Raw genomic sequence first — 13,473 nt, forward strand, 5'->3', positions numbered from 1 at the left:
TGTCTTTGTCGTAATCTTTCGTTAATGATTATTATCTGTTGTGTATATTTGGAATGAGACGACACTTCAATAATAGCAGTCCGATTTCTGGATTGAAACCGGAGCAAGAAGAACAAAGTTAGGCGTATTGTATCTAGATTAAGCTGTAAACCACAACACTGGATAATGGATGGATGGTGCTTATTGCTCGATGGTTCCCGCTTGTACTTGCCGTGTTAACAATGATACTGATAGCGGCGGGAAGTCTCCGTGGCCTTGTGGTTTATGGTCGATAAGAGACCATGGTTCATTATGCCTCGCCCAATGTGTCGCTGAGAAAATGTAGAATGCTCAGGAACATGCTACAGCAGGAAATTGTAAATGTGTACTGTTTCCTGCCCATGTAGACGAGACCACCAATTCCCGAATGACGAATTACCAATGTCAACGCAGGGCTAGCAGGAAAGCCAGATATGCCATCATGAGATCTAAAGCTATTCATGGACATTGGACGACTATCGACATTCCCACTCCAATGTTGCAGTGCTTCTCAACCTTTTTAGCGCTCGTACCCCTTGTGCTTTTAATAAACTTTCTCATATTTAAGAGAACTTCTGATTTGGGTTATTTCATCACTAATACCCTTCTCACTCACGACCAACCAACGAACACACTCCTTCCTTATCGAATATAGCCAGGTATTCATGAACGCAAGACTTATCTATTTATTTCTATCGACTCAGTACTATTCGCAGAGTTGCTAATGCATGTGCGTCGAACACATGCCATTGTTGTGACCCGTGGCGGGATTTATATCCAGCGCCGAAATACCGAAGTCGAATGATCATTGATCACTTCAGATACCAGTAGGCTGCACGGCGCAAAGCCCCCGACGGCATCAAGTTATACTATTAATATACCGTTCCCTCATAATTCCATAGACGGCATGACTCATTTCTTTAATTATGTGTGTGTGTGTGATTGATACTTCAATATTCCCTCTAATTTTTGACGAGTATGCGCAGACTCGCCAACTTACTGCGCAGACCCTTGGACAACAGTGCATAACGACTAAAAAAGGTCATCGCTTCGGATTTATTGTGCGCAAGTGAGATTTTCTGTGCGCAGAGACCGTGTCAGCACTGCGCATTTGCGCACGTGCGCAGCTTAGAGGGAACATTGAATACTATTATTTTGGGAGATGGTATCTATATTCAAATGAAAAAGTCGAGAGACATGTTAGTTTGCAAAATAAATTTGGGCTCTACATGTCGTATGACTATAATTCCCCTGGTTAAAAACCCATGTACCGATTCTTCACCAGATTCAGATATATACCCCTATCGGGTCGAAACCCGTGATTATCGACGATCTACTGCGGCGTGGCCCGCAGCAGCTGAAGGAAGAGCTTGTGAATGTTGTCAACTACCTGACTCATTGACGCATTCTAGCGGATGGTATTCATCAATTAATCGAAGCGGATTACGCTTGCTATATATCAACTTCTATCAGGCACTTAGCGTATGCGATTTCCAAACATTCAATTTTGACCCCGAGCATCTCAATGGAGTCTTACCCTGGTAAGCAATCCTGCTTGCTTATATGGTGACGTATCATGAATTAAGAGCAGCACGTAGCCTGCTGTGGGCTTGATCCGAAATCACACAACATCAAGAGAGAAATACGCTACCGGCTACCCTACATGTAGGTAGTCAACGAATGATGCTTATTCAGTATTCACCAATCAATGAGATTGATATCGCTGTCACATATGGTGTTGTTCTTTTCACGCTGATTTGATGCACAGAGCATTTTGTGCACCAGTAATCAATATTAATGTATTAGATGTGTAGGCCTAGTTACAATAGTAGTGCGATGTATTTTTGTTTTTATTACGCAACTAAAATCAGGGGCTCTGTGCGAATGCTTGTAGACTAGCGTAAGTGTTCCCCAGGCCCGTAAAGGTTAAGAGCCTATGCTCAGAAGCTATTTCTTTCGTGCTGACACAACTGAGAAGTCGTATAGTAGGATATCGGCTACCCTTCAGTAAATCTTCTAATGAGGGCGATCCGTTGCATGTTTTTTTCGAAATGTGTGGAATTTATTTGAAATATTCACAAACACGAAAGAAATTGAAAATGACACACCAATTTACGAGACATCGCATATTAACTTATTAACGACTGGAGCTGAAATTTCGGAGATGAAACATTTCGTTTTGCTGACAGACTATATACAGACGGACTGGTCAAATGACGAAATGTTTCATCTTCGAAATTTCATCCTTCTGATGGTTTGCATAGTCTTGGCCATCAATGGTGCGAAACGGGGCTTCTTGACTTGGTGCTGCATTCGCTCCTTTCTATCAACGGTGGCCTTGACTGCGACGGCCGTACGAGAATCAGCAATATTTCTTTTGGCTACTACAGAATGTGGAACCACACTGCCGGAAGGTCCACATCTTCCAGCACCGCCGCTCTTCTCCTGTACCCGACGTAAACTCGGTGGACGTCTGGCATTCGCTCCAACATATGCCAACATTACCTTCTTCTCCAAAGGCTTCTTTTTGGCTTCCTTGATCTTGATGGTTTGCGTTAATCTGGTGAGTTTACGTTCACGTTCGTCGGTCAATCGAAAGTACATCTCTCTCCACGATTCCATTTCAGTCGGCCTCTGCCATATGAATTCATTCGCGCAATGCATCTTCCACAGTACATCAGTGTCTTTCAGAAGATATTGATTCGAGTCCTCCAGTCTGTACAGTTGCTCGGGAGAGCATTTCTTCAGAACCGGTTGAACGGTATCAAACGGTATTCCGCCCAGAGTACTAATCGCGTTGATGTTATTCTTCAAAGTCATCATGCATTGGTCGAACAATGACATCATAGTCGGTAAAACAGCCCCACGGCCACCAGAGTAAACAAGCAATTTCTTAGTTTGTCTTTTGGCATGAAGATCAGCAGCTTGACTATCAGTGAGGCACGTTGTTTCGGGTATGACGGAAGACGGTTCCGGGATTGGTCGTAGTCTGGATGGCTGTTGGATTTTTGGTAATCGGGGAATGATTTTCGGTCTTTGGGAATCCGCGGGTGGATTGACGGGTCTGGAATCTAATTTTATCTTTTCTCGATTCGTGATAATGTCAGTAAAAAGACAATTTGCGTCGTGGATTTTGCGCTTTCCGCATTCGACTCTGGATTTCTTTTTTTCCTGTTCGGAACCTTTGGTATTCTTCACAAATTTGCGCTTCTTCGATGGTGCACGGTCACATTCCGAATCTCGAAGTCTCTTCGTCATTTTTCACTTTCGAAATAAATGACTCAATTGACTATATTAACAATTTCTTATGAACACAACGCAGTATAGTCGAATACGCTGTTACTTGCACACCGGCACGTGTTCAACTGATCGTATTCACCGTCGCGGGCAACGTTTAAGTACTTAACACAGAAGGCCCTTATCAAGGGTATATCACATAGAAAAACTGGGAAGCGAGACATCCGAGGCGCGAGATGATAAGCATGGGAAGAGGAAAACTTATAATGGAGTCGGGAAGCGCAGTGCTTATCTTTGCTTCGACGCTGGAGATGATCAGCATGCGTAAGTGCATATCGAATTTGATCACACTTGATTACACTTGAAAGAAAAGGAAGACTCACCCAACGTTCGCGTAACACATAATTATAGCTCAGAGATTCCTCCCCCGGCCGCAAGCGGCCACAAACTAGAGCGTTCTTGCAGGTCTCATTGAGCCCTGAATTTATCCTTTATCTGGTTTGTTTCTTTGTTCCAATAAATAGATTACAGGCACAGACTCTTTATGTGAAGAACCCATGGCGATATAATTTTACTAGCATGACAATAACCAATTATAGCTAAGCATATATCGTAATAATTCCAGCATCGGTCCGCGTATATTTCCACCACAAATTTGTGAGGATGAAAGTATGACGACGTATATCTTATGTTTTCGTAAGAATATGCATTAACAGCTTGTTTTATTGAATGGCACTCGTCAATTTGCGTCTATCAATGCTAAAATAACCAATATAGCATCTATAGAAGTGCATGCTCTAAATCAGTGATTCCCAAACTGTGTGTCGCGGCACATTAGTGTGCCACAACAGATTCTCAGGTGTGCCGCGCATCTTTTTGTAAATTTGTTCATAATTTTCTAAAATGAGGCTTGTAGACTAGGATATGCGACTCGAGCGCGCTCAAATTGCTTCATCGCTGATAAATTACCACACGTGGTCATTACAATGGAAACAAACCAATCACAGCATTGCTGATGAGTTGGGTATTTGTCACATCATCAGCGGGCTGCTAGTTGTGTCGAAAAAGGTCTTTATTTGTTTCAAGTTACTATTAATCAACTCGAAAACGAAAAATTACCCCGCGAAACGTGAGCACGCTGCCAGGACTTCATCGTGCACTGCAATATTACTTTTCAGGATGTGTTGTTCACTTTACGTGGGTAGTGCATTTAGAAATAACGAATCCAGCAATCTTTTAGCAGAAGAACAGCTCATTGACTTACGAACCTCCCCATTTTTTAAAACGCTGTTATCCGAAAATGGATGAGTTTTGGCTGTTTTCCTCCACATCCTATTCCATGATTGGTATAAAATCAATCTGAATTTTAGGACAATATGGATCTTCATGACTATGTGAACAATGCTTTATTGTTTTGACTGAAATTAAAAACCGTACACGAGATAGACTGCTTGGAATTGAGGACGAAATGCAGGTATGTTTGTCAACAATGCAACGCAACCTCGTAAATTATTTTCTAACTGCAACTTTCTTGTAAGTCTGCCGTGAGTGTTTTATAATATTTCCAGCGTGCCACAAGCAAAAAAAGGTTTGAAACAGCTACTTTAAAGTGTTCGTCATAAGTACTTGAGTAAAAACGGCTCCATACGTAGGTTACTCCAAAGTTGTAAATGTGGACACCATAAAAGTTGTGGAACCACTGATATAGCCTATATATACCTAACTATTTTAAGTATCAAAACCTACACCGGAGATGTTGGATACAACGAGGCTTCCGTGTTGTATCACAGTGGTTCCCTTTAATTCTTTCCACGAACCAAGATTGTATTTTTGAGAACGGTGGCCACCCGACAAATTGACTTCATATTACCGAGGATTCATTTTCAAAACAAGCTGTCATAATCTCGATTAAAACTTCAGACAGAGAACACACCCAACGCACTGAAACTTTGATCATGATGTTATTGTGCGGTATGCACCCTGGTTCGCCGTTTGGCGTGTCACAGATTTTAAAGTATTGGTTAGTTGGATTGGATGATGACACTATTCAAACCTAAATATTACCGGACCACAATCAGACATCGACCTCGTCTAACAACATACGCCGCATTAGTTTCCGTCGCCTCATTCTATGTTATATTTTCATAAATCCAGAGAGCATGCCTATTATCTGCATGCTCTAGGTCAGGGGTTCCCAACTTGGGCGATATCGCCCCCATTTGTCGATTTTGAGATCCAAGGTGGTGAAAATGGCCAAAGGGGTGATTGGGAGCTATAGGGGGACGAAAATGTTCGAAAGTCCAGTGATGTATATTTAATTGCCGCGGCCGAAAAATGCACGTGATCACGGCTTATTCTGCTATGACGCGAAAGATGACTAAAAAAGGTCAACTCAACGGAAAGTAGACGCGGAGAGCGGTTATCCGGGAACCTATTCGAAAAAGTGACCTTTATTTAGTCAATTCACCAGCGATAAGAGTTAGGTTACAATTAATGCGGGGTACGTGGAACGAGTACGATTTGCTTAAATATTCTCATTGATAAAGTAGCTTATTGAGTATTGATAGGCCGTGATGTCGTAATGGCGTAACAAATTGCCTTCCTTCTTTAGGAGCGAGAACCAGGTGCTGGCGTAGACGATTTGCGAAAATGTTATCAGATTAACGATTCAACCTGGGTTAGAGTCCGATTAGTTTGCACCCTGTCGGTAAAGATTTACCATTCTTGATGGCCTCGCTGCGATCTGTTGATGCGATAAGATAGATACATGTTTAACAACGGGTTACATTATAGACATTTTTATCTGGACTTGGTTGTATTTATAGACTGCCACAGACATATCGCACAATACATTTTTATCTATATATAGGATGTTGCGCTTCCCATAGATATATTGAAGTTCTAGACAACCCTGGCGCTTCCCAACGCATTGATAATAACTAGCTTTCTGTTGAATAGACTTTAACATGGTCTGTAACAGTGAAAACGATCATTTTAATATAATATTTAATATGAACTGGCGAATATAGGTATCAACGCGTATCAATGTGTGGAACAGTATCCCGCCAGCCATCCGACAGTCGACGAGCATGTCCACATTCAAGTCGAAATACAAGCAATTACTACTAAATAAATACAGTCCATCCTCAAGATTACCGGACCACGACTGAGCTATCGATCTCGCTTTCCATGACATGCCGCCCTATTTCTTGTCGCATTCTTCTTCTATACTATCTTCTTTACTTTCATTCAGTGTGCATGCCTCCTCTTTACATCGCCTAGGCCAAGGTGGGTGTCAGATTCCATAGACTACTCCTTGTCGCTTCGACATCTTCCTGTCTTTTCATTGTATCGCATTTTTGTGGTGTATTGAACTGATAAAATTGCTAATAAACCAATGATGATGATGATGAACGCCTCTACCAAAGTATATATGGGGTTGATGCAGATAGTATGTCTTCCAATCTTTGCCAGCACTGTGAGACGCTAGCCAAACCTCAGGCCATTTGCCAATTGACTTGTATACTTGGTATCAGCTGGGGATGGTGTGAACGTGAGGTTCACGTTCGCGTTCTGTGTGTGAACCTCGGAAATTCTGAGGGTCACGTTCACAAACGAACCTTGGTATAGGTTCTTCACGGTGAACCTTTTTCATATATTACAATTTTCACGTCATTATGACATCTTTGGTTGAAATTTATGGTATTTCAACTGCGGGCCACTCTATGCATGGCGTTGGCAGCATAAAAAATCAAAACTCAACGAGCATGCACCTTGACAACCTCAAAAATTATACCTGCTTTCTTACAAGTTTGCTCGGAATATCCAGCTTTCTGTTTGTGAATATTTAGTGCAGTGGTTCTCAACCGGTGTGCCATTTCCGTCTCGCCAGTGTGCCGCGAGAGATTTCTTCCAAATTTTGAAATTATGTGCAGTCTATAGCGAACGATCAATAATCTAAATCAGACTCGATGTGAAGTTTGTACATGTGACAAATCAAAATTGCTGTCATGCCATCGCGTCCCTTAAAGGCTGAATTCAGTTTTGCACATCACGGTGATTGATCGCAGAGAAGAGCAGACAGACATGGCGAAGCCTGTGTGACAATGTAGTTTTTGAAATTCTCATTGTCTTCGTAGTCACCAGCGAGTAATGAACTCCTTTGGAAGTGATGTTCACGTCTACTAATTCGAATTACAGACAATACCGGGTGGTCTCTGACGAAGTACTTCTACCTTTTCGGAGCACTAAAGTAGACTTTGCTCTGCTCCAATAAAGAAATTACGGTATCTTCTATATCGGCGGACATGTCACAAATAAGTAGGGCGATTTTTTTGACATGTCAAAATTTGTCAAAATTTTGTCAAAATTGTAGCGTTAGGTCAAATTTGTCAAAATTGTTCACAAAGTTAAAACATTTTTGACGTCTGCAGTTCGTTTGTATCGTAGATTTTGCATTGTCGGTGAACTTATCATTTGCTATTTTATAGCTTGTAGCCTATACTTTATAGGCCTACAGTTGTAAACAGCCAATTGTCTGCTCATTGTGAATCATAAACGGTCAAATAAAACAAATAGGTAGATATGGTGTTATGGTCAACGTACCGCAATATCCTGACTGAAGAAAGACTTCTTGGGCATCGCATCATTCTTATATAAAGAAGCGCATGACGAAAAATTGTGATGGAGACATCATTTTCAGCATGAAGCAACACGGTGTGTCACCAGCAGTGTACGCAAAACTTGACTGTTGTGAGCCAACAATTGCTGCTGTTGAACAACTTTCTCCTTTCTTGGCAAGCTTCTTAGTAAGGACATGCACTTTCTACCCAAGAATGAAGGAAAGTAGCCTATCTCTCGCTGTACTACAACCTTAGAAATTTAGAGGTTCACGTTCACAAGCCAACCTTGGTATGTTCTGCACAGGGATATCAACAAGTTCTAGATATCCCTGATTCTGCACTGTGAACCGTTGTCATATATTACATTTTTTACTTCATTATAACATCTTCGTATGATATTTATTAGGCCTAGATTTCAACTGCGGGCCACTCTATGCATGTCGCTGGCAGCATAAAAAATCAACACCAAACGAGCACGCACCGTGACAATCTCAAAAATATTACTTGCTTTGTTACAAAAGTTTGTTCGAAATATTCAGCTTTCCGTTAGTAAATATTTAGTGAATCTCTGCTGTGAGCTTGACCCGCACACACAACTTCAAGAGCGAAATACACTACATTCAATCAGCGAATGATGCTTGTATTCAACCAATCAATGAAATTGATATCTTTGTCTGATGTAACAAATCTAGCAGGCGTACGGGGTCAATCTTGACTTCATATGTTTATTGTACCATAAGAACCAAGTCCATACGATTCGGGTGTTAGCTACTGCTGTATAACTTGTTAATGGGCTATATCGGTAGCAAGTATAGAAACCCGTTTTATACTCTGTTCAATATCAATGTAGCAATACTCAGACACCGAATACATTGTCCGGTCTGGCCTGGACCGTTAAGGCGTAAGCTTATATTCCCTTACAGGTCCCCGTCGATATTGTTGGCAAAGCGACGGGGGATATTGATTTTATGGGATTATGATATATCATTTGATTTCCCCAGTTGAAACATTTGGCTACATATACGTCGATATGTGCTTCAGCATTACGGCATTATGTGGCCACAGCCACAGTCGTCGCTAGGTATCGTACTACATTAATATAGGCTATCACGTCACTGAAATGTAGGGTTGGAATTAGCAATATGACGTCACGTGACGTCATGAGGTTGACGTTCGCGTTCACACAGTACCGAACCTTTCAGAGGTTCACACCATCCCCAGTAATGACCAGCACACGAGTCAGGATCAGAGGCAAGTACAGTGCGTTGGACGTTTGTTTTATTAAAATTTAAATCCGTATCTTTATCTTGATATTATTAAAGGAACATGCATTTCAGTAACGAATAGACTATTTGCCTCCAAAAACCGGGCATTCAAGCTACATTTCGCCCATTCCTTGGAGTGCAGCGTCCATCTCTTCCGACTGATTTTTGAGCTTGAGTTTTTCAGTGTAGAGATTATCTACAACGAGAGTAATCGGGAATTAATAAACCATTCTGATAGTGGAGGCAGGCATACGCAACACGCAGGGCCAACTGTACAAGAGCTTCCGGTTCAGGTAAATATACCGGAGAATCAACACAACGATGTTATTCTGCATTGCCATTAAGTTATTATTGAATTCAATTGTTAATATCAAGTACATTTATTGGAATGATCATGTCGATTTCTATTGACTACCTGCCTATTTCAGAATATATAATACAGTACTATCTAGTAGTAATACAATTTCACACAGGCCTATATGGGAACTGCGATGTAGAGCCAATCACGCATATGTAGCCGAATTCCATTGCCGTGACGCCGTATACTCTCAATAGACCAACAACAGCAGTGAATGTAAATAACTCTAGGGACTTTTACGCAATACCAGACATGGATAAATTGCTTTAGTCACCTTCAAGTTCATCGACTTGCTGTTCAAATTTCATGACCGTCTTCTCAGCGAATTCGGCTCTCGTTTCTGACTGTAAATTGTAAATAATGAAAAAAAACAGGCCTATTGAAATACATTCATGATGTAATACTCACGTCCTTCAATCTATCCGTAAGATTTTTAATTTCCTCTTCGAACTGGGCTTCTTTTTGGGAGTACTGAATCATCGAAAATAGGCGATAAGTCGAACGTAATAAGGTGATATAAGATGAGTTACCTTTTCCGCTGCCGCTTCGAGAGATTTCAGGTTGTTAGTTACGTTTTTAAGTTCTTCTTCCAAATCGGTGGCTTTCCTGCGTGAAAGAAACTTGAATCATGGCTGCTTACTGCAAAGCCCAGTTCTACGATTCAAATGGATGAATAGAATCTGGAATTCATCAGTACTCGATGCCAACGAATATGCTTGATGTCTTACAGACAAACTGATGTTGCCATCGAAGTGGCAAGCAGTAGCTATTTAGTTGGGCCCAGTCTGTACATGCGATGTAGATATCACGCTGACAAGTTGTTAATGTGTCGAGGTCAAGGGATTCTGATCTAAATACTATAGCAAATCTTACGGGCAATTGAATGACATGATATCACACACCAGACGTGTGGGCACTGGTCAGTAACGATCGAAGTAGGCCTACTACTTTTTTCGGAGTTGGCTACTCAAGTGTTTGTCTACATGCCCTACTTACTCAAGCGGATATACTGTTAGACTACTTCTACACGAACATACTTTTGTACACTTTGGATTTGTAAAGTACAAAATAGTTTTTGGATAATTTTGCATGACTTTTACGAATGAAATTGTCACGACAGCTCAGCGAAATAGACCCTGTATCACGGGAACTGATATATCTTTCCTAAAGTGCACCTATAATCACATTGCCATTAGTCATTTTGTGTTAGCTGCGACGACACATCTTGCAATTAGAAAGTAGACCACCGGGTTGACTAATAAGGTATGAGACTTCTCGATCAAATCAACTTTTTGAAACGAATTTCTTGAGTATTTCGAGATCTCTGTCTTTCTACTTTCACTTGAAAAGAAATAGTTTTGATATGTTTTGAAAATGGCTACTTCCATTTGTAGTATGGTATTACGGTATTAACTCTACTTCTACTTCTTCTTGGTTACCTCTCTCTCACATACACAAACACGCACATATAGTCCTACATATGGTTACAGTTAACATTGGTAACATCTGCTTAACGATTAAAAATTACCGTTTTCTGTTATTGCGAATTCCCCCGCTTCAAATATAAACACGCGTCAAAGTAAATATCATTTAAAGAGGAGGGCTAGAGGGGAATTTGTCACAAATTCGAGACAACGCAGTTAACCATTCCAAATCAAAGGACGCAATTACTAAACGTGCAAAGCATTCAACATCTCTCACGTTTCAGCGATGTCTGCCCGTTCTTCGACGCGCTCCAAATCACCCTCGACCATCACGAGCTTTCTCGCTACTTCTTCGTATTTCCTGTCCGCCTCTTCCGCGATATTTTTGGCCTCTCTCAATTGGATCTCTTGCAATTCCAACTTTTCCTCGTCTTTCAACGAGCGGTTTTCGATCACCTTGCGGCCTCTGCCAACGAAAAGAAATGTCTCGACTGTTGCGTCGGCTGCGTTTCGAATGCGCTGAAGACAAACCGTTCGCTCTCATCGGCTGCCTTCTCCGCCTCTTCCAGCCGCTGTACGGAAATGGTCAGTCTTTCCTGCGCTCTGTCAAGCTCTTCTTCTACGAGTTGGATTCGTCTGTTCAAGCTTGCGACATCTTGTTCCGCCTAGATGTAAGAACTTGGAGATAAACGAATCCAGGTTGTGAGATTATACCGTTCTACAGATCAGCTTTGTAATAGTACGACTCCCTTACAGAGATTTTGCGATTTGCTGTTCTTGCCTAATCGTGTCTTATGGTTAAGATGTAAGTTCTCGGATTAGATCAATTACAGGCTTGCATCTACGGTGACCAATGACCAATTGCCCATGCAGTATACTGTATAGTAGTCTTTCGGAGAAATTATGAAATCAAAAAGGAGTGCACTCGTGCATCTATCGTTGAGACGCAAGTTTTCGGATTCGATCAATTACAGCCTTGCATCTACAGTAGGGCTGTTCAAAAATAACCTTTTTTCCTGAATCTTGCTGGTTACTTAATTAAATCGTTAGGTTGCCTTAAAAAACGACGCACACCAAATTTGAATTCATTCCAACCAATATTCGCGGATTTCGTAGAGTTTGAAAATTTTAAATTTGCCCAAAAATGCCAAAAAAAATTGTTTGCAAATTTTTCTGCCAACCCCATGAAATAGTTGCGCTGTCTTCAAAAACGATGCAAAAGAAATTTGACGCAATTCGAAGCCGTAGAAGCAGTTTTTCTTTGATAATTCTGGAATTATCCTTGATTGGTGGATCATCCCAGAATTATCATCAAAAAACTTGAATAACTGCGCTTCTGCAGCTTGGAATTGAGTCAAATTTGTTTTGCATCGTTTTTGAAGACAGCGCAACAATTTCATAAGGTTGGAAGAAAAATTTGAAAAAATTTTTTTTTTGCATTTTTAGGCAAATTCAAAATTTTCAAACTCTACGAAATCCGCGAATATTGGTTGGAATGAATTCAAATTTGGTGTGCGTCGTTTTTTAAGGCAACCTAACGATTTAATCAAGTAACCAGCAAGATTCAGGAAAAAAGGTTATTTTTGAACATCCCTAATCTACAGTGAGCACTGAGCAGTGACCATGTAGTATAAGTTAGTCTTTTGAGGAAACTTATTAAATATAAAGACGTGCACTCCTGCAAAATTAGTTTGCGAAAATCGATTTCAAAGCGCACATACATCTCATGTTGTAACAAGTTCCTATAGATTTCGAATAAAATTGTATTGCATACGGCCGCTCACAAGAATAGATAACTCTATTGAATGAATTTCCGCGTAGCAAAGCGTTTTGTGCAACAATGTAATTTACAGTGGAATAGTGTGTATATTTCAGTTCTGTACCTCCTTCAATATAATTTACTCGTATATCATTTATGAAAACCCTTTGATACAAAACTTCCGAAATCTCACACCCAACAGGCGAAATCCATCTCAAGCTACTACGATGTCAGCTAACCTCAAGTCTCAAGCAAACTACGAAAGTAGAAAACATCTAATACTTGTTCCACATAGACTTACGTCCGAAGCTTTCTTGTCGGCCGCTTCGAGATTTTCGCTGGCCGCCCGCAATTTCTCCTGCGCCTGGTCGAGTTCGTCCTCTGTGGTTTTCAACCTCCTTCCCAGCAACTGCTGTTCTTCTTCAAGCTTCGAAACAAATTATCAAGATAGGAATCACTGCAAACTTGCATATTAGCGATCTATTTACCTTGACAACTTTGTCTTCGGCGCACTTCTTGTCGACCTCAGCTTGCTCGGCTCTGTCGATGGCGCTTTCCTTATCGCGCTTGAGCATTTCCATCTTTTTCTTGATCGCCTCCATTTTTGCGGGCTTTGGTGTATCCGGTACGCACAGAAGATGATGATACGCGAAAGAGAGCTGCTTGCTACAAACCTAACCACGTAGAAACTGTCCGACGTGAAGGCTTCGATCGCGCGCCTCGCTGAGTCCTCTGGGAGCCTCAAGTACAAGCTGAACAGCGGGCGCTTACGTCACCGACCCTGATAGCG

At 41.2% G+C, this 13,473-nt stretch overlaps 1 protein-coding gene across 1 annotated transcript; it reads right to left on the reverse strand.

Annotated features, from left to right (window-relative positions):
* Nucleotides 1–9,138: 9,138 nt before the first annotated feature.
* On the reverse strand, nucleotides 9,139–13,473 carry LOC145438828 (uncharacterized). The gene is made up of 8 exons (XM_080316192.1): nucleotides 13,172–13,473; nucleotides 12,985–13,110; nucleotides 11,456–11,589; nucleotides 11,202–11,390; nucleotides 10,031–10,106; nucleotides 9,909–9,971; nucleotides 9,775–9,844; nucleotides 9,139–9,338 (listed from the first exon to the last, which is right to left on the reverse strand). Exons 1-8 carry the CDS (start codon nucleotides 13,283–13,285, stop codon nucleotides 9,256–9,258), a joined length of 855 nt encoding a protein of 284 aa, XP_080172318.1. The 5' UTR covers nucleotides 13,286–13,473; the 3' UTR covers nucleotides 9,139–9,255.

The sequence above is a fragment of the Botryllus schlosseri genome, chromosome 5, assembly GCF_051294905.1.
Source record: "Botryllus schlosseri isolate E-star chromosome 5, Bs_hap1, whole genome shotgun sequence".
NCBI classification, from domain to species: Eukaryota; Metazoa; Chordata; class Ascidiacea; order Stolidobranchia; family Styelidae; genus Botryllus; species Botryllus schlosseri.